Below are 27055 nucleotides of genomic sequence, written 5' to 3' on the forward strand. Positions count from 1 at the left end.
TAAAATATATCCGAATATAAGTGGGGGGGGTTGAATAACATCGCTCATTTGTACACTGTCGTGGTGAGCAGTTGTCAAACAACCCGAAAAAGACGTGATACAGCCCTAAGAGCTGCCGAAAATTCCAAAGTGAATCAGGAACTATGGACCACATGTGTCAATTTCCGAACAGTCTCGAGCTTCCTCCCTGGATAAACTTAATACTTGAGCGTTTCTTCACTGTTTGAAAACCACTAATCACATTTGTTTGGTACCTTCCAGTAAGATCGTTGAGGAAGATGGATTTGTTATTAAGCCAGTCCAGTCTATCGGAACAAGACCATTTGCTATTCGACCGGGTAGTCCACCTGACCGTCTACCTGATGAGGAAATCTGGTGTCACTTTAAGTTTGTCAACATACCTCTAATTCGTGACGCAATGTCAACAATGTTTTTGGGGAAAGGAAAGACTCACGTAAGTCTATTGGCGTAGCTCACGATAACGGATGCTTCATAGTTGGAATAGGCAGAGTGAAATTCGTCTGGAAAGCTGGAGGGATAACAGAAGCGGACAATAGAAACGTAATGAAACTAACTCTGTGCTCAAAAGTAACCCACTATTCCAATCTAATTCGGTCAGACCCCAGACGTCAGATTCGAAAATGTTCCATCCTGTATTATATTAGCTATATTTGGGTAAGTTTCGAATTTGTACGGGAAACAGACCACGAATGGTTTGCATGAAAGATTAAGTCAATCTTCACAGCGGTGATCTTGTTGAAGCAGTGCCTGTTAGCGCCGAAGCGTGTTATCCTTCGATTCAAAAAAGTATCCAAAGTATTATTGTGGCTCGATGAAAAATGGATTCTCTCTGTCGACAATCGGATGGTCAGAAATTGGTGGAAACCCGGAAGGGTGGAATTTCCCTCACAAAAAAGGCACACAGGAAGTTTACAAGGATTCCACCGCGAATCAACTGAATTTCAAATAGAATTTTGGCCCCAGGTAGTTACAAGCGAGTACACGGTGCAACCGGGTTGTCTGGCTTGTGTGAAGGGTTTGGAGACATGGTTCCACCTACGGGGATTCAACGATAACATCACAAGACCAAAAACTGAACGAAGATAATCACATTCCGAAATGATGCCATGTGATATCCGGTTTGTGTATGCCAGTTTTCGAAGGAAGACCGAATTCCACTACATCGAGCCATGTATGGGGTCACACACCGCCTACGATTGGTGTGAAGGCGTATTCCAGCTAACCTTCACACTTCTTGGCCAACATCACAATCGATTTTTGGAGGGACATCATCATCACTCGGTACGTGACTTGTGCGCGACCGAACATCTGACGAGAATGTTACTTCATTACCATATGTTGTGTATGTGATCGACTTCAACGGTGACATTCGTTGCGATGATCTATGCAGGCAGGATATCGGGATACGGAAATTTGAAGTCTAAAAACAAAGTGGCTGAAACCCGAAAATGATTTAAACAGAACAAGCAAATGAACTAACCGATATGAGAGGACAAACAAGGCAGACAAACAATAAAGCTTTCAAATAAGTCATGGTTGTACGTCAGTGAAGCATCGGTGTTGAACACTGATGTCATGCTGTCGATGATGATGATGACTCCGAAGTAGCAATCTGTTTCGTTCCGATGTTTGTACACCAGCCCACCAGAGCTAGGAGAAACTACACTTCACTTCCACAACTTTAAAGTTTGAAGTTAATTGCCGAAACAGTTCGGTACGGTTCCTTTGGGACAAGAAACAGACACCGGCAACCCAATCGATCACACACCTAACAGTATGGCTCAAGTTACGCTATTGTAGGGGCAGGTTTCAGGTCCAAGTATTAAATAACCGTACTAGTAGCAATTATAAATCTGCAAAGAACAACTAACAAAATCATCAGCATTCCAACGAAAGAAAAAAGAAAACAACAATGTGTCATTTGGGAATTTTTGGTTGCTGAACCATTTCACTCGAGTTACATAATCACAGGGAGGTCATTACAAAGTGAGAAAGTGTAAATGCAGAGTGGAACGTACTTCGATAAGTGATTGAGTAGGAGGACAAACAAAGGGTCATTCAGCGTGGTTTCATTTGGCGGTTCGGGTAGATTGTTCAGACGATGTAAGAGATCCGATTCAGTTCCAGAACTTGTGAGGGATCGTGAAGAGTGAACCAAACCGGCTTTCAAGGCGCGTTCTTCAAGGCTATGGTGGGGAGATGGAAGCACACGATGGTGTGACAGTCATAGGCATCGAATAATACTATCCTAGCGCATGGTCCACTTCCAGCCATAAGAGCTAAGGGAGATATAAGGTGGTGCGATCCCGGAAGAGGCCGTTTGCCAACTGTAGTTGGTGAGTTCCATCCATTCGAATGAGTTGCCGTAAGTGCGTGTGAGCACACATTCATATAAACTGTTGGAAAATCGCCAAGTTTCTGTCCGCTCTCAGAGGGTGCCCGTTCGGAGGAACGCCACCTTATATAGTCACACACTATACCGACTACCACACTTACACCTACTATAAGTACATACCGAGCCCCAGTGAGTGCCCAATAGGAGTGGGCGGTTGAGCTCGGCTACTCACAATAAGGATCTAACATAGTACTGTGGGGAAGCATGTGAATTTATTCGAATCCTTGCTATCTGCCCCTCGGTGTAAGTTATCTCGGTTACGCATAAGCCAAAGACCGTCGTTTATCCAAAACAGTCACGGCGGTAGTGTCGTCTCCAGATTCGCGGTTACCGAACGGAGAAAAGACGATTTGTACCGAGGACAAGTCTGTCTGGAGTGGTAGATGTGGATAAATATGTGCATATGTGTATGCACTGTGATAGAAGATACTGTCAAGATTTGAAGGATAATTTTCTGATAAATTCAGCTTCTGTTGTCGTAAGTAGGCCGTCGCCCAAACAATCAGACAGCTACGACCAAGTCAACGGCACACACCATAACAACATGCTGGCCCGTTACGTCAAGTAGTGCCTCAAGTAGGCTGCCATGTCGATAACACTGACGTCATTGAATGACTGGTGAAAAGCCTGTGGTGTCGTTGGGACGTTGCCGCAGAAGCAAACACGGATAAATCATGCAGCGAAATACTCATTGACCTAAAGTGCAGTTCACTCTTGTCATGACGTCACCAAAGCGCTAGAGGGGATGCGGTAACGAAACTGCGTCAGAAGAAACTGCAAGACCGCTTCAGACTCAGCTGATTTACTTTACATCCAACGACTCATCGTTTCATTCATCATTCTGCATGGAACTAAGCGGGTGGGATGAGGCTCCCACCGTCGCCAGTTGTTGTGACTTGGTGGACAATCGTGCAACTCTGTATCAATCCCTTGGCTTTCTGCTCCGCCCACTATGGTATATCAAAAGGGACGATAGCTCTACACAGCCCTTTATGGAGGCAAAAGGAGAATCATTACGTCTGCATTTATAGGGTAGTCACAGAGTGTTCCAGAGTGCCAGAATCTCCGTGTGAGGGCGAGAAGCGTCGAGTCAAAGATGCTTGACTCGGATTGGTTGGCATTCTGACCAATCAGGGTATGCCTTCGTTTGGCCCGTGTCCTGCACGTGACACTTCCGTCCAAATGATGTGGTGTTCAGTTATTAGGGATGGCTGGCCTCCGAACAAACACTCTGTGACTACCCTATAAATACAGTTGTAATGATTTTCCTTGGTCTCCATGAAGGGCTGTGTAGAGCTGCCGTGCCTTTGATACATCATAGTGGGCGGAGCAGGAAACCAAGGGATCGATGCAGAGTTGCACTACCGTTCAGCAAGATGCAACAGTGTTCCACAAGGTCATGCCAGAAAATTTCGTGAGGGGGCGAGAAGCGTCCAGTCAAAGATGCTCGACTCGGATTGGCTGGCATTCTGATCAATCAGAGGATGCCTTCGTCTGGTCCGTGTCCTGCACGTGACACATCCGTCCAAATGATGTGACGTTCGGTTATTAGGGACGGCTGCCCTCCGAACAGTCAACCTGGCAGTACCTCAGCACTTGTGGTTCCTCCGGGAGGGAACGGCAGCTATGCACTCAGTAGGTGGTACAGCTGAACGATTATTATTATTTACTATGTACATGAGTCTATATCGTGCCGCGACGGTTCGAATTGAATCTATCCTAGTCTAGGGACCCTGATTTTAAGCATTATAGCGTAGCAACAAAATCTTGTGACGATGTATACTTGAAGATCACTATAATTATCCAATTTTTACTGGTTCCCCTATGACGACCAGGTGAAGTAAAGTAATAACGAGTCGCTTTCCTCGTTCCCTCCATCCATCCGCCATCCGGGCAGCCCATGTAGCCTCAACAGTTCAAAGTCTTTCTCGCGTCAGCAATGTTGGCTGCCGGTTCCGACGTACAGCTCGATTCGCCTTGACTTTTGTACACATCCACAAGCACAGTTAATTTATGATAATGTAAGACATTTATTATGGCTTGTTAGCGGCGAAGCCAAACGACGGCGGGACGTCACGTCGTCCACTTAGACAGCCTATGTACACGAGTCACACGTTCCATCAGGAATAATCAACCGAATAATTGCAAATACCGACTGGTCAGTAACCACGGAAAACATGCTACAAACTAGGGCCAGCGACCGAAACCGCCGCAGGAGTGGTGTAGAAGTGACGGGGGAATTCAACAACAAACGGTAGCAGCTACAATGTCATTGCCATCCTAAAGGAAAATACGAATCAGTGAACATGGATTCGATGGCGCGTAATGAACATCCAGAGTGATGGTACGATGAGCGTATGACCTGAGCCACATGTACGACGTACCTGCAAAGACGGGCATGACAGTACTGCAATCCCAAACCAGACAAGTCAGAATTGTCATTATTGGGCGTACTATCAGCATTCGTATCGGAGACGACCGAATAGCCCAGGAAAGACTCCAAATAGATTGGCTTTTGACGACTCTTTCGAAGCATCTCAATAACTAGACAAGTGGTACCCAGCTGATCGGCAACCCCATCGATTGAGTCGGTTTTGGAAATCCGGGTCGCTATAATGAAAACGAATGAAGCGATTAACAAAGTAAATGTTTGCAGGACACTACTGACGAAAATCGAAGAGTTCAAAAAGGGCAAAGGGGACATGGAAAACACCCGTTTCATTCTAATATATTGACTATAAGAGCGACTGTGAAAGTGTCTGTGATCAGTACTTCATGTATTACTAAAGCCTTGGTCGAACCGGTGTGGATTTAGCGAGAACACATGCCACAGGTAGTCGACCTCCTACGAGAGCCCAGAAATCGTAAACTGCTCCCTCTCGCGACATCAAGTACATCTTCAACAGGGAAGAGGTAAAAGAGAAAAGTTTCCGAAACAATGGGTAAATTGAGTTCAGGACTATGTTTCACCCACCAGGGTCTGGGACGATGAACTCCTAAGCGGTTTCAAGCGTCTTCCAAACGACTGGGGTGGGTCCAAAACGTTGACGGTTATTCTGTTAGATAAGTCAAACCGGGAGAGTGGTTAGTGCAAATACTTATTCAGTTGGTTCACAGAAGGAAAGATAGGAGTGATAACTTCCGCATCAATGATGAAATGAGAAAAGAAACGGGAGTTAGAATTTCACCTCAATTATCCAACAAGGAAGAAAGTAATGTGTACGAGATTAGCGAATATGCACTCATTTGCAAACTAATTTGGTTTTTCAGCAACCTTATAAGTAGTACATTACAAACATAATGTGTACGAGATTTAAGTGCCGAAAACAAAGCAGCAACTAGTCCAGTAACTCTTGTAGCTGTCATTAGCTTGCTGTGCCGTTCACATTGCGTGCACGCCACAAACCGTGGTGATTTTAATCAGCCGGACGCTTCCAGCTGACCTAGTTTGACGCTGATTGGCCGTTATCGCGACCAAGCGGTGAGCGCTTGCATTTGATCTGTAGCTGATTCGCCACATATGAACCCAAGCAAAGTGGTATGCGGTTTGGCCGAGTAGCAAGTTTGTAGAAACTGACAAAACTGCGCTAATGTGAGTGATGGTGCAGAGCCCGATAGGTAAGGTTTGTTCAAAATGCCACTTGATCACTGGATCGCAGCAGTGCGAGAGAGAGATCGTGCAAACGCAGATGCGCATTCTTACGGTAACTCTTCGACTACAAAGGAGCACAAAACAGCCAGCTAGGCCCCTGCATGTGGCAGTCGTCACAGAGTTTCGAATCATCCTTGATTTCTCCCGTCCCGATAGTCATTCGGGTAAGCCTCTACTTGGATGTGGATTGACCAGAATGATTTCAGACTGTTCAAAATTAGACTGATGTGAATACAACTATTCAGCAGTCAAAAGACTGCCCGAATGCTCGAAGATCAGCGACCAACTACTACTAACCAGACTTAGGTGCGGAGAATGTAGCAGAATTGGTCAGTTGTGCTCACGTACCTGGGTGTCAAGAAAACATTCGAGCCCGTAACCACGCGCCTAGCAGTTGAAGACTAAACCGCCCGGTAATCAGCTGGTGATCGGCAGTATGATTAACTCGTGGCCGGACGATGTAGTCTTCAACTGTTAGCTAGAGGGCCCTGATAGAAATCTCCTTGAAAGTTTGTTCCCCATAAGGCTTTTCGGCTGAGACTGGTTTCAACTCTCAATTGAAAGTTTCAAATCTCCTTATTCAATCCGCGGGTACACATACTGCCGAGTAGAAACTTGTAGGCACCGAGGGCCAAAACAGCAAACAATCTTTGACAGGATACCGTGATTGTAACAAAACCCATAGTGAGCTGTTGCCAGAGGGATGAGGACTGTCGAACTCATCAGGAAAAACTGCAAAAGTTTTTGTTACCTTGGGAAATAGTGGTAACACCTACTTGGTGAATAATCCATGCGCTTGAGGACGGTCTGACGGGCATTGTTTAGTATGTCAGACAGGAAGAGACCTTCTCCACGCCGCGTACTGACGCCTTGGATTCGACCGAAGGGAATGTGCAGATCAGCAGGGGCCCAATCATGCTCATCCAAGTCACTGGTCGAGGCGAAAAGGAGAGGATCGGCAGGATGGTCAAAACCAACGAATTATCGGTTTTTGAAAGCAGAAAAACGGCGGAGCAATTTTAGCCTGTCTGAGAACAAGGTGAGCAGAGTCCAGTCGATCAAAAGGTAAGAAAGGAGGTGGACGTGAATATGCTCCTGAGGCCGACCTGAAGGCATAACAGTTACGACAGCAAAAAGAACATCCTTTCATAGATGTTTTGTGTGGCCATGCATCTGGTTATCCGTATTTGGTCATAGTAGAAACGTGTTCAGTATGGTACAGTGCATGCCAAGCAGGATCAAGTTAATTGTATTCAGTCGAAAAGTTAAGTTAATACAGCCGAACTGTCTAAAACACAGTGATACATTGAAAAAGAAGGAATAGAAAAATCTACCAGATAAGTTCGAAAACTCCATAACGTTACTTGTCGGTGCAAATGCCACAGTGCTGAGGTGGTTCAACTGCCATAAAGACATAGCCCAGTGTGTTTTGTATAACCATGACTGCGATGTATGTATGGCCAGTAAGTGTTGGTCAGTCTTTAGAATCTAAGGCGTAGAATTAAAAAAGGGAAAGGAACGTACCTACTCTTTTGTGCCCAACTGTAACCCATTCGAGACAAGATATGTTGAAGCTGTTTGAAATGCAGGCGCTGTCCGTCTTCCACCTGGAGAAGTGCAAATGCCGGAACAAGCAAATCAGGACGATACGACGGAAAGACCATCGGTAGTGACGGCAGTGCCTTGTTTTAATCTCTAAACCATGTGGTAACTACGGATCTGAGAAAGCTCATTGGGTAAGGAGTGAAACCATTGACTAGAGGATTCGTGGTTCGAACTCGACCCTGGCATTCCAATTGTTCCAGTATAGACCTAGGTAACCTGGTAGGATAGAAGCACTCAAGCTGCACGTTGGGGAAGGATGTCACAGCCGAACAATCATTTTATTTTGTTAAGGGAAAATGAAAACGTTTGACGATAATCTATCTAGGGGTGTCATCGAGTAGTCTGGTGTAGACAACGGAAAAGACAGCAACAGCGCGCCTCTTGACGGTAGATCACTCGTCCAAGATAACCCAGTAATCATCTGTTACCAATGGGAGACCACCCCTAGTAGTAACAAGGATTACCAAAATGGGCTGGAGTTAAACTGATTTCTCCCTACAACGATCACATAAGCGCAGCTTGCTTGCTACGTGTAATGTGTCCAGGGTTAGTACGTCTTTCAAATAAGGCTCGGTGATCAAGGTTAGGTTGATTTAGGCTGCACATTGCTTAGGAACGGTAGCAACGCGCTACAGTAAGACAAAACTGGTTGTTCATGGTGCTTGTAGAGGGAGAGTTTCGAGATTCTTATGTGAACGATTCTCGTGTTTATTTTACTTACAGGAGTCAACGAAGCAGATGTGGGAACGGCACAAACAGAAAGCAACTTTATGGACGTAATACACTACTCATAAGGTTGCTGAAAATTCTTTGACAGCCTACGACCAGTTTCGCCCTTCTTGGACAAACAACTGTGTAATGAATGCCTAGCGCTAAAGCTGAATTTGCTGGTTCCGATAACGCGCTTCAGGCTATGTTTATTCTTTAACAGTACAATATTTTGGAAAGTGAAGGTTCTATAGATGATCTCCGGTAGCTTCCACGGGCCAACTCTTGAAGCTTGAAGATAGAGATGCTACTGTGCTATTTTTAGCTCGTCTGCTAGTGTGCTAGTGCCCACTCTGCGGCTCGACCCGGGACAAACCGGATGCTTAAATGCCTCTGCGTACCGATTGCTGTAATGGGTCACATGGGGGGGTGCTACGGATGTACCATGGAACACCAGTTAAGTAACTTATTGCAAAACAAACATGTGTAGCTGTTACCAGTCTACAGTGAGTGTTCAGCTGTAACACCCAATCGGTACATAGATGCCATGTCACCCAAGGTAGGCACGAGGGCTCAAATACTGCCAAGTTACCTATTCCTAGAGAGGAGCAGTCGAGATTTCGCGCGTGGGTTCGAACCACAGACTATCCGGTTAGTCGCACCCCAGTAACAATGATGATGAACGATGGTAGGCCGTATCAGCTTTGGAAGAATCCTTCAGCTTGTGCTTTAAAGAAGCTCATCTGCAGTTCAATCGCACAACATATGCGGTGAGTCTTCGGTATACCTTGTGAGACAGGTCACAGTTAGAACTGAAATGTAAGCCTATGGCTATAGCATGATTGGATTTTCGTTACCGAAATCGTATGGATTAAAGAACTGCATGTGCGATCACCCACCAGAAATGAGTCAATAAAGACTTCATACTGCATTGTACCTTGCTTCTTCTACGATTCGTACAAAACTACTTATGAGAGTTATGAAAACACCGGCTCCGCTCTTGTTGAGATGTATCGGATAAGTGCAGTTGTCATTAATCTCATTTCTTATTTAAAGAAAGCGCACTGGCTGCTCAAACTCACCACATAGTGAATCCGGTCAAACTGATATCGTTCGTGTCTGGAGATGGCAGCAGCAAGGTCTCTAAAACCATAAAAAACGGATGTTGGGTTCCATATATGGGAAGAAAGTGGTTGTACATGTCTTATTCGACTGAACAGATAAGCTAATAAATTTCTACCATCAAAGGGGCCTTACGAGGTCGGACCACAAATGGCCAAGATAACCCAATAACAATATGTAGGAAGTACTGTCGGACAAATTGTCAAGCTAGAGCGGCCATCGGTGGGTTATCATCCGAAGACATGTTACTATAGATTGTATTCTGTGTTCTTTATATTGCTACAGTTATAAGAAAGCCAAAATGAAAAATTCATAACCTAATGGAACTACTCGAACCGATCCTCGCAAGCCTAGTCCATAACAGTGACAAATAGGGCCGTTGATGACCATTGCAGAGAATACAGTTATTTGTAGTATAAATACAGTTTTACCGTTCTCATTTTGTTCCATTTTATGCCGTATCAGATTACCACATGTTCTGATACAGCGGGCGGTGTAGTAAGCCAAAGACTAGTACATAAGCTGCATAATGCAAGCAACCAGTCCATAAAAAGGAGAGCACCTATGAGTAACAGCAAGTACAGACCGTGTACGGGTTGCACAATGGTTCAGGTAGCTCCAATCTCGGTCAGTTTCAGTTTTTTAGCGCACAAACCGAGAACCGGAGTACAGTGGCTCTAGTTGCTACAGCTTCGTTCACCGAGTATAAGGACACTAACAGAAAGAAAGCCAAACGTTGGAGACGATGGCCTAAGCTGTGTATTGACGACAAATAGATCTGCTTGTCCGTGAAGTCAGAGCTGCGCAGTGAAGGCGATAGCCCTGATGTAAGATCACCATTGATTTCCCTCGTTCCGCGGTCCCATCTACGGAGATTCCAGTTACCAAAGCGACAGAATTGACTGGTGAGAACTTCCACGCTTCATTACCAAGTATTGGACCGAACGACTTTCGGCCGTCTCCATTCGACATAAGGCTTATGGACGAGGGCGAATGGTCCTCTGGTATATGAAGCACACGGCCTAGCCAGCATAAACTGTGTCAACTAATCCATCAAAATAGAAATAGTGGGCTTTCCCGAAGACTGTCTGGTGCCCCTCAGCGGTATTGATTTTATGTTCCCACCAGACACGCGCAACATTCCGGAGGCATCGATGGTCAAAAACAGTCTCTGCAAGCAGTGGTCACGTCCTTGTTCTAGAAAAAATAGCACATATAAAACTGCGGTATTGTAAACTCTGCCCCTGACAGCCAAGTTGACGTCACGTCGATACCGGAAATGTCGGAAGTTGACAAATGCAGCCCTGGCCTTCCCAGTTCGAGAAGTGATTTCGTCACTCGTCAGTCCGCCGGGACTCATACAGCTGCCAAGGCAGACGAACTTATCCATCAAACCGATCGGTTCACTCGTCCGGTAACACTTGACACTTTACAGGTGTGAAGCGCATACCGAACTGTGTTGCAGGATTACTTGGATTGTGTAAACTAATTTGAAATTCTGAAGGGTCTGATCCAAGGAAGGCAATAGCATCGGTGTACTCAACGTCCGTGTGCGAAAACCCGGGGAATATTTCGATCGCCGAGATGTTAAAGGCAAGTAAGAGAGATCCAAGCATCACATCGATTATGAGGTTAAAGAGGAACGGCGATAGACGGCACCCCTGCCTGACAGCACTGGATCTGGTGAACTCAGTAGGGAATTTGCCGTAGACACGTCCGCGGGAAGAGACAGGACTTTGGAATGGACGCCCTTAATTGCCAGACACTGCCACGGTTTCCGACGACCGTCAGAATCAAAAGCAGATCTGCGCCATCTGGGGGAGATGGCCCAAGTAGCTAGAGCACGAATTAATAGACACGTCCGCGGGAATAAACAGGAATTTGGAATGGACGCCCTCAATTGCCAGACATTGCCACGGTTTCCGACGACCGTCAGAACCAAAAGCAGATCTGCGCCATCTGGGCGAGATGGCCCAAGTAGCTAGAGCACGAATTTACTGACCAGAAGGTCCGCAGTTCAAACCCGACCTCTGCCTCTCGACTTTCCCTGCCTAGGCTTGAGCAGCCTGGCAATATCCCAGCCCTCGTGAAACCTTCAGGAGGAATGGCAGTTAGGCACTGAAAAGGTACTACAGCTGAACGATTTGCTTTGTATTTTAGATTTGAAAACGAGAAAAATAATCATTGTTCGTCATCGGGAGGAGTGGCGCAGCATCTATCACAGGGTGGAAATATGATCTATACAACTCCCGTTCAGGGCGAGACCCAGCTTGATTTCCGTGAACCTGACTGTCCATATCATGGGTCAAGCATTGAAGAATAATACCAGAGGGCACCTTGGATACTATGGCGACCAGACTGATTCCTCCGGTTGTTCTTGCGAAATGTTTATACACTCTTTTTGAACGGGGGAATCACCGTCTTGGCGCTTCGTTGTTGTTATTCTTTATTCACTCCAGACACGTTGAAGTAAGGTCATCAGGGTATCCAGGAGGGACTGGTCACCTTCTTTGAAGAGTGCAGGATGCAAACCATCTGAATCAGGTGCCTTACTGAGTTGAAGCAGTGAAACTGCACACTGAACTTCCGTTGCCCACGACAGATTGGTACCGACGTTCCACTCGGATTCATTTGGATCTTCCAGAAATTGAGTTGATGAGGGCCAGCTGAACTGCTTTTCAAAGTGTTCAGCCCAAAGCCAAGACACCGATTTCGTGAATGGATTGAGATTCCGGAAGTATTCTCACGAACGGGCGACACACGAGACTCTCGGCTGAATCTCTTAGCTCTTCAACAAAATGTGTTGCACAAAGACTGTCTGAATTTTCACTCAGAACAAGATATCGAAGTATTTTTCTTGATGGAAACTCCTGGACAGCGAACTACCAGTTCCGCCGTATTTGGGAATCGTTATCGACAGCCGTAACAACAATGTTCACTCGCACATGAATTCTCTTTAGCACTAAACGAAACTGTTGGAAATTCATGGACTGGGTCTACCTGACGAGCCTTAAAAAAAGCAAGACCAAAGTTCTGACTAACCTTATAAGCAGTGTCACCAAGAGGAACACATCAAACTATTGTATAGAAGTAACGCACTACTCATACGGTTGCTGAACACTACCGGTTTCATGAGTGGTGCATTACGTCTATATTATGTATTGCGATACTGGCATATCGTACCAACTGAGACATGGGGCGGCCTGGAGCAGCTGAACAAGAACATTATAAACCAGAGATTTAGTTGGGTCTCCCGTAAAAACCAAAGTGATATTCAAATTAGAGTATTTCGCTACATCAAACTATGCTTGCATAGGTGAAAAATAAGGTGCAGATTACCTGGTTAGATACAGCGTGGATCTGTTACTCTTCAAAAGCACAATACGTTGAGGCACGCCTTCGAACGTCCCCGCGGGAATACAGGTAACACCATCACTGAAAGGGCAACAATGAAAGTCGCATAAACAATGATTCACATAAGTAACCTTGAAGCAGTTTATGCTTCGACACATCTGTGTTGCGGATTCGGCAGCCATTCCTGGACCTAGAAGATTCGATTTTATGAAACCTTTCAAACATTAGGACAACATTTGTTGACAGGAATTGTCACCACTATTCGTAAGCGGCTCTGTTTGCTCAGATTCTACGAGTCAAGTCGCGGAGAAACCAAACGAAACAGGTCGCCCGCAGGACCAACAGTGGATCGCATTAATTCCTCAGTGCTCTGTTGATCACGAAACTCTTGCTGGAGGAGCGATATTCGGTGTAGCCTCGAGATAAAAAGCCAAACGTCAAGGGAGTCTATAAATTGATAGGCAATGAAACGAAATGATGTGCAAACTGTAGAACATACATGTTAAACTTTGAATCCCTCAGGCTGCAGTAGTGAGACGATCTGACTCTACCCACACTGGTTGAAATGTAATACATGAAGCGCACTTAGGAGCACACCACTTTTCTTGGGTCTCCTGAACATTTTAATTGTTGTGACAAAGACATCTAGAGCACTGGTGAGTACTGTCGGGGACGAATATCCAGATCTGAAGTCGAACTCATTTAAGTGGACTTTTCTTGAATACTCTGACACAGATAGGACGTTCTATTAGAAGCAACTTCGGTAGGTGATCAAGACAACCACATGGTTATTAGGTGTGACGGATACGAATCTCAAGAGCACTATTCGTGCAATTTTGCCCACTCCACTGCATGTGTACGGAAAACGTGGTCATCACACACACGTTCACGACAGTAGACCCGTCGTTTCCGGTTGGAGACGCGTCAAATAAAGGTCTTCACGTCATGAGGTAATGACGATATTTTGGTGACTGAGATGATAGCTACGTTTTAATAATGAAAGACTACGGATATGAGCCCTTCGTTGGAATTGAAAGAGGGATTGCAGCCAACTAGTGTCCAGATGTGCGAGTGGGCTCTATGCCTTCCTCTTGGAATGGCCAGTTGAGTTTTTCAATACGTGATTTGCACAACAGACCGATATGAAACCGCTGATGAAATCTCGACTATGGAAGCTCGGTCTTACTTTTCACGAGTTATGTCATTGGTAAATTAATTCGGCGGTGTCATCCAAAGTAGACTGTCTTTCTACACCACAGACCAGTTGGTAAATTTTTTGGTTGTACGGCAATGAAGCATCAGCGTCAAGAATGATGTTGCTGCCTCTGATGATGATGATGACAGACCATATCACTTCATCCACTTATGATGCAGTCCATTTTGTTTTGACCACTGCCACAGTTCATCCAGTCAGATTTTCTCATTTTACATATGACGTGTACTGCTGATCCGAAAAAATAAGCAGACGTAATCGGTCAAATAGAAGGCCATTGAAACCGACCTGAAGCAAGAAGCAGTCTTCTTTCCACCTCATCAGAGAGCTTTCTTATTCCATGATCCTCCTTTGGCACACTGTATGTATGCTTACAATACATAATATAAAAATCGTTCACCAGTATCACCCTTCCGGTGCCTAGCTGCCATGCCACCCGAAGGAAGTACGAGGACCTAGATACTACCAGGTTTCCCAAGGCTAGACAAGACCAGTCGAGATGCAGAGGTCGGTTTAGAAACACGGGACTTCCGGTCAGCAATTTCCCGCTTTAACCACTAAGCCATCTTGATAATGATTCATAACGTACGATCGAACATCACACATTCAACACATGAGTTGTATGCCTAAATGTTCCACAGTAATCAGTAGTAAAGACGGCTGTATTAAGGGATCCGTCGTCACCCACTATTTCTAACAACACTTCGAGTCTCTCGCGATAGACTGATTTACGGGAGTTTAAATCCGAAGATCATCTCATGTGGTTATGGGCTCAGAGGAAAGCATACCAAATTTCATTGTTCTAACCGTTGGGATAACCGTTAGATTCCGCAGCAGTGGGGTGTCTGGATTTCGCGTTGTCTTCGTCATCCTCTTGCAGGAACATCGGTAGCGTTTGTGGGTCACAGGTAACAGGGGTGAAAAATGTGGTCAATGTGGACTCTTACCCAAAAGACTGATACAACTTTCGGGCTCAAGAGTCGCGAGTTCCCCAAAGCAACTGATTTGCTTAAAACCAATGGAACATATCTTACAGGCTACGACCGCTGACGCAATAGGAGAAACCGCACTCTAACAGAAGAACTGAACCTGCGCTACAGATGCCAACCGAAAAAGAACTGAACCTGCGCTACAGATGCCAACCAAAACTAAAAAACTTAATTGTCTGACGTGGAAAAAAATTCTTACGCACGATGATGTATACGCGTGGAACAGCAATTGCTCGATCCAGAAAGTAACACCAGTGATGGGATTGCACACTACGTTGCATTCTGTAGTATCCCAAGAGATAGCCACGGGGCACTCTCCCACAGAGTCTACAACAAGATTATCTGTCAGTTACGATTAAGTGAGCAATCTACCGAAGATAGGCTCATCCTAAACAACCGTCGCCAAGTACAGTCCTCATCTGAAAGCTAATTCACTGGAAAGTTTACACGCAGCTACGATTAGGTATGCAATTCCCCAAAGAGACGATACTCCTGAAAGGATTACTTTATTGAGTTTCAAACATCCGAACGAGCAGTGTACGAGTGATAATAGCTACAAGATTAAACGTCCCGCGCCCTGTAATGGTCAAACGGAATTCACAATGGAAATTTCGTTCCGCAAACTAAGCCAATATATTCTGAAAGACCGAAAAGGTCATTAATAGTGCGCCTCTAGAAAATCTTTGAAAGAACACGCGACCTCCAGCCTGGAAGATGGAGGTCATGTGGTCCACTGACGCGCGACTGATCGGTAATTTGATTGACTGTAAACTTTTCCAACGTGCAGGACAAACCTCTTACTGAAATCTATAAACCTCAGGCAATTGCCAAACAAGAGAATTCTGTTGGACAAAACTTTTGTCATACCTATCAACAATTGCCAGGCCCGAATCAACAAGACCTTGGGCAATGCGTAGTGCGGAATCCACATAATCCGACTCGTATTCGTAAGCTGAGAACTCCACGTTCATACGCTAAGAAAAAGGAGGAAAAAATTCATAAAACTTGTCAGTCACAATTCTGCTCCTTTTGAAAAAAAGCTCAGTAAATACGGCTAACAAAATGGGCTCCGGTGCTCTCCGAATATCAGGACTGTTCAGATTAGAGTGACGGGGACATTAACCCTACAGATCCCTCAACTATCCATGCAGCACACGTCATTTTGAAAAAGAATAACTACGGGAGATACGTTCGGATTCCAAAACGTTCGACGTCCCGTACATTTTAGGACACGTCGTCAGGATGAAGATAATCGGCCAGATAAATCATTGGCTAGAAGCGTCAGACTGTTGACTGGATGATGAGGCATCGCGAACCAGTCTTGAGCAGCTGGGGTAATCAACAGCTGGTCGGCGGTCAACTGAAAATATTCCCTACCCAGTCGACGATCCGTATACACGTACGAATCTGAGCAACAGGCGAGCTTAAGGGAAAGTTACCAAAGTGATCAGATCGGTTGACTTTCAATGCTATGACAAATCAATAAGCCGTGCTATATCCCGCCAAATTTCCAGTAACTCGTCCATTAAAATACGGATGTCTCACGAAATCGTTCGTTGCCAGCCGTGTAGTGTGTACCTTCATGCAAATGAAATTAACCAAGTTCCGTACAGTACAATTTAACCTAACTCGGTGTTGGCAGTAGCCCAGAAAGGGTTGCCGGTGAGGTAGCTCATTGTAGCGAAACTCATGTAGCGAGGATTTTGAAGTAAGACAAAGTGTTCGCTCAAAATCATGAGTTTCTATCAAGATTACAACCCAAAGACCGCATGAATACCATGACTTCAGCGGCGGGAAAACAAGATGGGCTTTAATTCTCCAATGTGGATATTAAGGCGACAGAAAACACCTCTGACAAAATGCCTGAACTACCTTATATGTTTGTTTCAAATGCTCCATGGTGAGGAGTCTGAAGCGACTCCATAGGTCACGATTGAATGCAGTCCCTTCGGAATCCACTCCATTAAGCTGCTCGGACCCCAGTTGAGCAGCTTCTGAGTTCATGCGAACATAAAGCTGGAATAGAACGAGGACATCGATTTAAATAAAGCACACTGTAACTTAATCTATGCAGAGTTTCTCTTATTGTGACGATTGGAAGAAGCCTCACCTTAACCCCTAGTTTAAAACAGTCATATCCATAAAGTTTCGCTGATCGAATTCTATAGGTCTAAACGGCAAGAACGAGGAGTGTTCAGATTGAAAAAAGACTGGTACTTTCAGTTGGTTTCACATTCTCAGAGTCGGGGTAGAAACTGTAACAACAAGCGACCTTTGGGAATGGTGAGTTAAATAAGCTGGAATGCATGCGAGTTGGATAGACAAAAATAAGAAATGAGGACCAGAAATACGGATATACAGCTTTTGTGTCATTTTAATGCGAAACTAATTACGCAAAGGCTCAAACCACCCTGGATTGGATCCGGTGCCTTGCAAATCTCGACTTGGCTTTGCGGATGGAACCTTCTGGAAGACAACGGATGGGAGGCTACTCAGCAGTTGTTTGGTGTCAGCCTTAAACTTTAGCATTACGTACTATTTGTCCACGTGTCAAATGACTCCTAGACACCGTGGGTCTCCCATGTACAGCTGGATTGCTTAATTCCCTCCTGAAAGATTGCGGATTTGAAGTTCCATAGACATGCGTGAAATGCGCAGCGTTAGTCACTCCAAACAGAGAATAAACAACTGCACTGTAGAACCTCCACCTGACAGACCTACTGTCCTCTGATGAGCCGGATCCTGCCTTTGATCCGTACTGGACGCCAATAGTCTCAAGATTTCGTTTGAATACAGACGAATCAATACCCCAGGAAACTACTTTTATGCGCAGGTCCAACCAGTGGAACCGAGTAAGTGGCAGTGGACAAATCAGATCCCCTTCCGAAATCCGCGGCCATAATGACCGATCTATCCACTACTACCCTCACAGGTTGCAGTTGGATATACAAAGGTTGGGGTCCTATCCCGGACCGCCACGTTGGGAGGTCGTAAGAGTTTCAGAGGAAGTTAAATGATGTATCCGAGTCCGAGATAGCTCAGTGATTAAAGCGTGAACTTAATGACCAGAATGTCCGTGGCTCGAACCCAACCTTTGCATCTCAATCACTCTTGTCTAGGCCTCGGCAACCTGCCAGGTATCCCAGCCCTCGCGCTTCCTTCGTGTAGCATGACAGCCAGGAACCAAATGATAATTATTATTACTACTACTAATTTATTCGGACATGAGACGGGCTCCTCTTCATGGAAATACAGATAAAGGGCTCAAATATACAGCTGGCTCCTAAAGGGAAATTCCGGGATACGCTACATCAAAATTTGCTTGGCTCAAAAGGCATGGTGCAGCCATACAACCGAGAATACTCCTAAATCAAGGAAGCGTGCGGTAACCTCAATCCGCGTTTCATGTCGTGAATCGGAGAGCCCATCGACTTTAATGCACAACTGTCCTATTGCGCCTATCCTCAAGCTGTAACAAGAGACGCCCCTGATTGTTTCTCGAGTTCCTGGAATTAAGCTGCTAAGCTAAAATTGCCACCAGAAATATTTTGGAGCAATATTTTTTACCTCCAAAAGCGAACGTACAAACCTGTAGTGATTTCTTGAATAGTCTTCCCGTCCCGGCACAGTTATTCTAGTGAGTCCATACGCAGTGCACACGGTTGGCCGTACTGGGATTCGAAACACGGAAATTGACATGCAAGGTGAACGCGTTAGCACTACCCCACTAGCTTATACCGGATGTACCTGAACTCTGTCCTAACGGGCGGACGCCCTCACGCTTGGAATATGTAAGTGGTCTGTCTAAGGGCTCGAAAGACGGCCCAAAAACTGGTCTGGTTGTACCGATCGACTAACTCGCTTGTTAGAAATTCTCAGCCAGGTAGCACTCGGAATAATTGAGGCCTAACGGAATTTGTATTCACATCACTCTGTTATGGTAACTGGTCAGAACAGTCTTTAGTACCCTAAAGCAAGTGAGAAGACTTCAATCAGAAATTGATCTATCGTTCAGGATCCCCTTTAAGAGAATCACATCAATCTGTCACGTCAGGAGCATCGTACTATGCCGTTCCTCCTAGTGTCAGTGGTAAACGGTTGACAGGGTCGACAAACAGGCTGACCTGACGTCCACTACTAGCTAACAGTCGCGGACATCATGCATAGCTGGAAAAGAATGATACCTCCAACTAACCAACGCCAATAAAAGTCCAGCAACTGACCAGTCAACCGAAGTCCATATGTAAAGAACATGCAACATAAGTCTACGGGCTGTACAGATAGCTCAGAGGTTGAGTCAAGCCCTTTGGTTTAAAACCACTTCTGGTATTTGAGTTGTTTCTGTATCAACGCTTGGTGGGCGCTTGGGATTTCTGGAGGCAGCTATCCATCAAGGGTTGGAACAAACAAAAAACGAGTTTGAGATTACAAAATTCATTATGAACATGCATGTTCAGAGGGCAACACTGACTGTTGGTATCCAAGCACTTAGTTAGTTCGCAACGTTGGTAATGAAAAAAATGAAGATAATAAACCTGAAGGACTACGTAGGTCAGCATGGTGAGTAGTGTGTTGAATAATTCCACATTATTGTCAGTTACCCAGCACAAACGGAATGATGAACGGGTGAGAAGGAGCTTCAAACAAAAACACTTCGAAAGATGAAGTTGTTTCCACCTGGCTCGTTAAGGTCGGAGTACCAGCTGGCCTACAGTTGCTTTACGGCAACGACAATGTGCTGCGATGTACGAGAATCTAAACGTCGATTGTTCGAAGATCAGTGTATTCACATGACCGAATCATTCCCAGTTGTATAAAGTTGCAAACACTGGTCAGTCGGGTGAATACCTTGTTCAAATACCGTAAGGGATCGGCCAAAAGTTGTTCCTCAACGCCGTATTTTTTCCAGCCTTGCGCAAGTAAATCTGCCGGGCAAAAGTGTACAGGAAGAGAAACATGAGGGATAGACCCTGAAGTTAAGTGGCTCGTGTTACCTGGTTGTACATCGTTATGTTAAGTAGTTGAAAGACTGCCATGTTGATATTCGAAAGGAGAATGTTAGGCAGCACAGAAGATTTATAGAATGAAATGAACTGATTACAGCAAGGCAGATGCGGGAGTAGGAACATTTACGTGCTTGGACAGGGGCAAAGGATAATCTTAGGGTCTACTTTTCAATCAAAGCTAACGGATACGATCATGAATCAAAATGAGATTTTTTAATCAAATGCCGATGAAAAATCACTGCATACGAGTTAGCGACGACAACATTCCACCTAATTTGCCCGTGTCCAGGGAAAAAGAATGAGACAAATGGAAAGTTAACCTTCCTTGGCATACCAATTATCCGCCATCTGAATGACAGTTTGCAACGTACTGTCCACCATAACACTTTTCTTCCATGGCATACAAGCAACGATTAGTCGAATTGCTTTTCAAAGGACGGCGGAACTGTGCAGCGACCCCCCCCCCCCAATTAGAGAATGAAGACTTACTGAAAAAACCCTGTGGCTAACGACTGCCCAAAATTCATCCACCTACATAGAAAACCAAACCTTCTGCCCAATCAAACCAACATGGCTAGGAAGAACAGTGATATGTCTAAATTTAAGGGCAATCAAACAGTATGACGAAAAAACACAGTCGGCTCCAAACCGCATAGAGCAGCTCGACTGCACCTGCTCTCGACAACCAGTTAAAAAAAAGATGAAATAGAACCCAGAATTGTAGTGATCATTCTGTCTAGAATGTCAGTCGCAGCTGCAATTTTCTTTTTCTAAATGTCAGATATGGATAAAAGCAAGTTAAACTTTTAACGTTTTATACCTCATGTCTGGTTGGTTCGAGGGAATAGACCAAAAAGACCCGTTTCAAAATTATCTTACAGTGAACTACTGAGAAATCTTTACCAGATGGGGATAATCACGGACTTGCGATCCTTATGGTAAAGAGGGTGACCAGTGGTGCTAGATAGATGTGGCATCACCATACCAGAAAGAACCACCACAAATCCCCTTAGTTCGGATGCCAGGCTGCTCCCCACAGAATAGTTTTGGAGTAGCGACATCGGAACCTCACCCCACAATGCTCGTGACTTTAACCCCGCCCCTTTTGTCATGCTGTTCGAGACTGACATGGTCTCTCCGTCCTCCAAAAAATGTTCATCTTCACCACTTCTTCATCGTCAGTTTGGTATCCAGCTTCGGATTGCCGGTATCTCCGTCTATCCGGACAAATATCAGTCACCAAATCGATTTGAGGCTCCTTTAACTTCCCTTCCCAAACACGTCAGTCCGACTAAACACGATAGTTTATATTTTTAGAGACTTACACGTCCACAATTCTTACCAGTTTTACTATCACTCACATATCAACCATGCAGGTCATGACCTTATTCAACCGCAGATATTCTTTACCGAGGAGACCGTTTTCAAACCGAGTAACTGATGATAACATTCTGAAGTCTTTTCCTCACCACTCGTTTCAATCTGAATGGTTCCTTGGAGGAGTGAACAGTCCTCGAAAAAGCCTCCCTTTCTGGCTGCCTAGTCGTAAGCACAAAAATGAATTTGAGACAGCTCAGTTGTGAAGGCACGATCTACTGGCCTGAAGTGCGAACCCAAACGGTTTCTAGATTGCTTTAGTTTACGCGTGAGCAAAACAGCGGCGACTCAACTTTCGCATCTACTTGGGGTTGAATGGCAGCTGTGCAGCCAGAGGGTGCCACATCCCAAAGATTTGATGTTACTTACTCTTTTTCGCCGCACAACAAGCCAAATTCCGAAATACAAAAAAGGCTAGTTTTTGTGTTTATTATTATACTTACCATATATACTCGTGTTGAACTTTGTATGTACATCTCAACTCATACAGTCTTGTGCTTGGACAAGTAAAACGTTGCTCATCCTCGAAAACCCGGACTTTGTTCTAACTCGTTCTCGTACACATTCTAAACGTCCCAGATTGACTCTACTGACGTGCCAACTAGATGTTCAGAAGTATTCTTATCATCAGTTACGTATATTCACAGAACATCAAAAATCGGATTCCAGATATCATCACTCCGGAGACGTATTTTGTGAGAACTGTGGTTCAGTGCACAAACGGGAGAAATTCCCTCCTATGACGGCCTAGTTCGTGCTTACAGAAAAAAAATCAACTATTGTGAAGTACCGGGATTACCGTGAGCTACCGAAATCCGGATGAACTACGGCACAACTAAACTGAGGATGGAAAAACCTCACAAGTGCGTGAAATAACTCACCGAATTGGGTGCCCCAGTCGCCCAGATAATTGATACCAATAACCTTGTGTCCAGCAGCTCGATGCAGATTACAAATAAAATTGCCTGTAACTGTGGCACGGAAATGTCCCAGATGGAAAGGCTTCGCAATGTTCGGAGAGCTAAGTAATCAACTGTGAAACTAACGACGATGCGCCAATACCTGAAGTCTACCAGCACAGTGCGCTGTCTCTCGGTACCAGCGAATGGAGAGAAAATACGTGTCAACGTAGAACCAGTATAATCGGAAAGGAGACGACATAACTGAGACTGGGTGAGTGGTAGAGTTTAGAGGAAAAACGAGTTACTTTTGCTGACATGGAAGTGAGGCAGTTAGCACAAAATCTATGCGCAATAAAGCATGTTCGGATGACACGAGTTCATCTGAAACGAAAAAGAAATCCGACCATAACATTAAATTCTGATGTTAATTATTGCGAAACAACAAGCGGGAAAATCAGCAGCAGCATCAGACTTCTCGTAATCTCTCTTTTACTCCTCTGTCAGGTCAGATGTTGCCCACCTCACTGCTTGCGCCACTCTGAATTGGGCAAGGAGAACGGCACGTTCCTCGGTAAACGATGGTGGCATGCCTAACCAACGCAGCTTATGGTGCTGGACAAACCCTCATATAGAATACCCTGTTGTACAACCGAAAACGCCTTCTAAGTGCCTCGTTAAGGATTCACCGACATCAGCCTAGACGAGCCACGGTTCCGAGAAAATGGCGGTCGAAGACCTGGGGACGGCTCAGTAACGGGGCACGTCTCATAGCCATACATGTCCTTTGAGATTCAAGATATACCAACGTGAAGTCATAAGTTTCAAATTAGTAAACACGACCCGAGTTTCCGAGATCCGTGTATTGACCTCATCCGTCAGGTTACAATCGGAATTAATTCAATCTCCAAGATACGTAAAACGCTCAGCAATTTTTGAATTCAGAGGTGCGTTCAGTGATTGCATGTTCAGGAGCCCGGTCTTACACTTTGTGGAAGCAAACCACGCGTTAAAAGACAGAGGGTCCTTCGTCAGTCAATCTAAAAACACCTGTGCCTTTCGGAGATGAGAACTGTCACCTGCACATTCCAGATCAACCTCTTCGTCAGCAGCTATTTGAATGCCGGAGTTTAGAAGACTTTCAAAAGTTCGCCTCGTTATCTTGTTCACAATGAAACTAAATAGGAATGGGGAAAGTACACTCCCTGACGGACACCGCTTTGTGTACAGAAGCCCATGGAGAGCTCACCGTATGCTTCCACACGCCAGAAAGTCTGAGAACACGAAGAACCTATTATGTTCACAAACTTCCGGAGCACTACTAGGCAGGTGTGTTATGGAGAACAGACCTGTCAACCGAGGGAATGTACCTTAGAAACGCAGGAATATTAAAATTGTGGGTAGTTTGTACGTATTCCGTAGGTCCACCACCTGACGGTGTGAAGATTTGGTCAACACAATCCATACTAGGCCGGAGCTCTGCTTGCTGTCCTAGAGTCTATTCTTCACGAGCAACTGTAATGCAATGAAGGGAGAACGACGCCAAGAGATTTAGTATGACTGGGTTAGAGCTGATTCGCCATGAGATTAGCAGATACATTACAGGGGGTCCTTTTTTAAAACAGGCACCACCACCCATTCTCCCCAATTGCCTGGGACGGTCTTTTCTCCCCCAGATGCAGGCAAATAGATCAGACTTGTGCTGACTGAAGACTCCACTCCTCTCTTGGAGCAATCCGGGAGGGGGGAATCTGAAGTACGGTCTCGGTGGTGTTTGAGAGGACGTGGGGGTTCGACGCTCCATTTAGGGTTCTACTTTAGTTGCAGGATCCAAATGAGTGGCATCAAATGGCCACTTGAATTGTTGTTCGAAGCACTCGCTCAGCGTTCGAGGCGTTATTGTTTATTCAAGATGGTCACACCAGCTTGATTCTTGATGGTTTCGCTCACACGCGGTTTCCGAGGGCTGGTTGCAAGGATCGACTGAAATGATCTTCGGGCATTCATAAGTTTATTCAACTCCCTTGGACTTCCATGTCCACCAGGCTTCACGATGGCATGCACGCTAAGTGTGACTTGGTGTCTGATAATTCGTCGGGCCAAACTATGGTCGGGACCGGTGAGAACATTTCTTCGAGATTCCAGCAGTGTCATTGTTTTGTCCCCCGAAATAAAGCAGCCACATTGACGTGGTGGTCAATGTGTGGGGGTGATCCCGCTAGCTACACTAGCTGGAACTTCGTTCCACACAGTGCAACTATGCCAAGGTTACAGGGGAGCAACCAGATCCTGGGCGGCGAGACCCCGTACGATTCGGCAGTAAAGTCGTACTCTCCTCTGAGAAAGGTGTGAGAACAGTAAGTTGTTTCTCCCATGCAACTAGGATTTCCATATTCACGGAAACAGAAATGCGGTCTTCCCCTGAGGAAGGACGGGTTATAAAAGGTCGGCCCTGAAAACCGCACACTCCGATCGCCCGTGTGACAGCTGGTGTATTATTCAAGACGGTCGAAATTCTCTTAAAACCGGAGTCCGGTGCTTCTCAAAAGACACCTGCTGTGCGCAGCCACACTGAAAGTAAGATAGTTATGCCTTACTCTCTGAGCCCTCGGGTTAGGTCAGCTCCCTGCAACCGAGCTGGTCAGACTAGTCATCAGCTCCAGGCAGGCTTCCCACAGAAAACCTAGTGCTGGCTGCCCTATGGATCAGAGAGTCAGAGGCTACGAATAGGGTCCCCGAACAAAACCCTACACTCTCCCACTGTATCTTCAAAGGACATGTGCGTTAGACTACAATACGGGCTTTCTAATTGTTTTGTTGTATGGTTGTGAGAATTGCCCTATTCGAGCAACGTAAATGAGACGTTTTCAGGTGTTTGACAACTGGTTTCAGAACAATAGCTCGTGTGGGTTGGTACTGGTTAGTCCGTAACGAGGAAAGTAGAAAGCGAGTTTACAAATGTGCAACGGAAACTTCCATTGGAAAATATGTCCAGCACCAGAAGCTGCGTTGGTTAAGCCATGTATTGCGTACGCCGAAGGGTGCTGGAGAGCGCTGTTTTTGGTGCCCAGTTTAGCGTAGCAGAAGCAGAGAGGTGGCTAACCCTTGACCAGGCAGAGGGGTACGAAAGAGATTACATAACGTTTGGGTGCTACTCGCCTACCAGGATGGGGACTGAGTGATCTTCACTGCACCTGGTTGGAGACGCTGCAGGATATGGTTTATAATCGATATCGGCGGCGTTCTTTTTGTTTCCATCCAGATTGTCTGAATGGGTACCTACGGGTGTAAGCACCTCGTAGGCTGGCATTGAGTACCTTGCCCGCCCACCGTTATTCTGTGCTCCTTGGAACCACATCGGAGCGGTCGATTCGGTGCTGGTCGAACGGACAACGGAGAGCTTCAAAAAAGGTGCGCGAAAACCACCGTGGCATTAGCCTAGTAGCTGCAACCTCAAGTGTGCTCTCTGGTCTGAACACGGAGAGACAGATCCGTGAAAACCAAGCTTGGTTCCGTCCTGCAAGAGGATTCATCACAGTTTCACACTCCGTCAGATTCTGGAACAGCGACACTGCATCTAGCAACCAACAATGATGGTCTTCCTCGACTAGAAATATGCCTCTAACTCTGTGAACCGTAAGGCACTATGGCAGTGTCCATGGAGCAAAGGTGTCCCCCATAAATTCTTGACACGTAGACGGGTAAAGGTCTACAGGAAGCCCCCGCTTGAGTTCAGTACAAGTGGTTTCAGGCAATGCTGCCTTCTTCCACTTTTCCGGCATGATTAAGGAACACTCACTCCCAGCCTCTAATACCGATGAGTTCGAAACGCTCCCAGGGCATCCGTTCACAGATAGCAAGTACGCAGACGCCATAGCTCTTCCTAGGTTTGACGTCACCGTAATATAGACCACGTTCAATAATCCGAATGTCTTGCCTCACGGTTTGACGCCGCGCTCCTGCAAAGTGCAGTGTGCAGTTACAAGACCGGGTAGGCTCAAACCCTAACCTCGTGTTTGCTCATGAGCTGATTGAGGTAGTAGACGAATTTGTCTACCTGGGCAGCTGTGTCAGTCTCGGTGGTCTTGCGAAAGGTATTCCGATCCGGATTAAGAACGCCAGAAAGGGGTTCCGTGAAGCCGACTTACTTGTGGCGTAGGCGTGGCATGAGCTTACCTGTTGCAGTGCGCTCCATATTAATATACGGGTCAGAAACCTGGTCGTTGCGCACTGACGACGTCAAAAAGCTTTGTGTTTGACCATCGATGTCCTCAGAGCATTGTCCGATTCAGGTGGGAATACCGGCTCAATAATTCTAAAGTAAGTCTAATGGTATACGGAAGAAATAACTCGCCCACGATACATTTATCGATCACACTCCATAGGTTGCGCCGGCTTGGCCACAAGCTCCGTATGCCAGTCGACAAACTTCCTCGAAGGGCGATTTTCGTACAACCTTGTGAAGGGTGGAGATGACCCAGGAGAGATCAATGATTTGACGACGAAGCATGCCATTTTCAGCAAACTCAACTTCACTGGCCGGTGCCGTCCTCCTGAATGGGGACCCTGAGACGGGATGCATCACTTGTCTGGCTTGTAGTGTCTGTAATCCGTTGTCACATTTACCACTCTTCCTGAACTTGAACTACACTTTGTAATTGTCGTTCACATTGTATTATGACGTTTGTTTTAATGTTACGAATACACAACTTTC

General features: G+C 45.6%; 1 protein-coding gene across 1 annotated transcript in view; it reads right to left on the reverse strand.

The window, feature by feature from the left end:
• The window catches only part of T265_11659 (hypothetical protein), a gene marked incomplete at both ends in the record, with an annotated part of 26304 nt that extends 3580 nt beyond the window's left edge, over positions 1–22724 (reverse strand). Inside the window, 10 exons of the mRNA XM_009178370.1 lie at positions 455–529; positions 2040–2207; positions 4801–5026; positions 6845–6999; positions 7593–7675; positions 9464–9524; positions 15927–16033; positions 16932–17075; positions 19908–20029; positions 22324–22724. Of these exons, the coding sequence (XP_009176634.1) occupies positions 455–529; positions 2040–2207; positions 4801–5026; positions 6845–6999; positions 7593–7675; positions 9464–9524; positions 15927–16033; positions 16932–17063 (1007 nt within the window). The remainder of the gene's footprint in view (positions 1–454; positions 530–2039; positions 2208–4800; positions 5027–6844; positions 7000–7592; positions 7676–9463; positions 9525–15926; positions 16034–16931; positions 17076–19907; positions 20030–22323) is intronic.
• Between the last annotated feature and the right edge of the window lie 4331 nt (positions 22725–27055).

Source organism: Opisthorchis viverrini, assembly GCF_000715545.1.
Source record: "Opisthorchis viverrini unplaced genomic scaffold opera_v5_539, whole genome shotgun sequence".
Taxonomy (NCBI): domain Eukaryota; kingdom Metazoa; phylum Platyhelminthes; class Trematoda; order Opisthorchiida; family Opisthorchiidae; genus Opisthorchis; species Opisthorchis viverrini.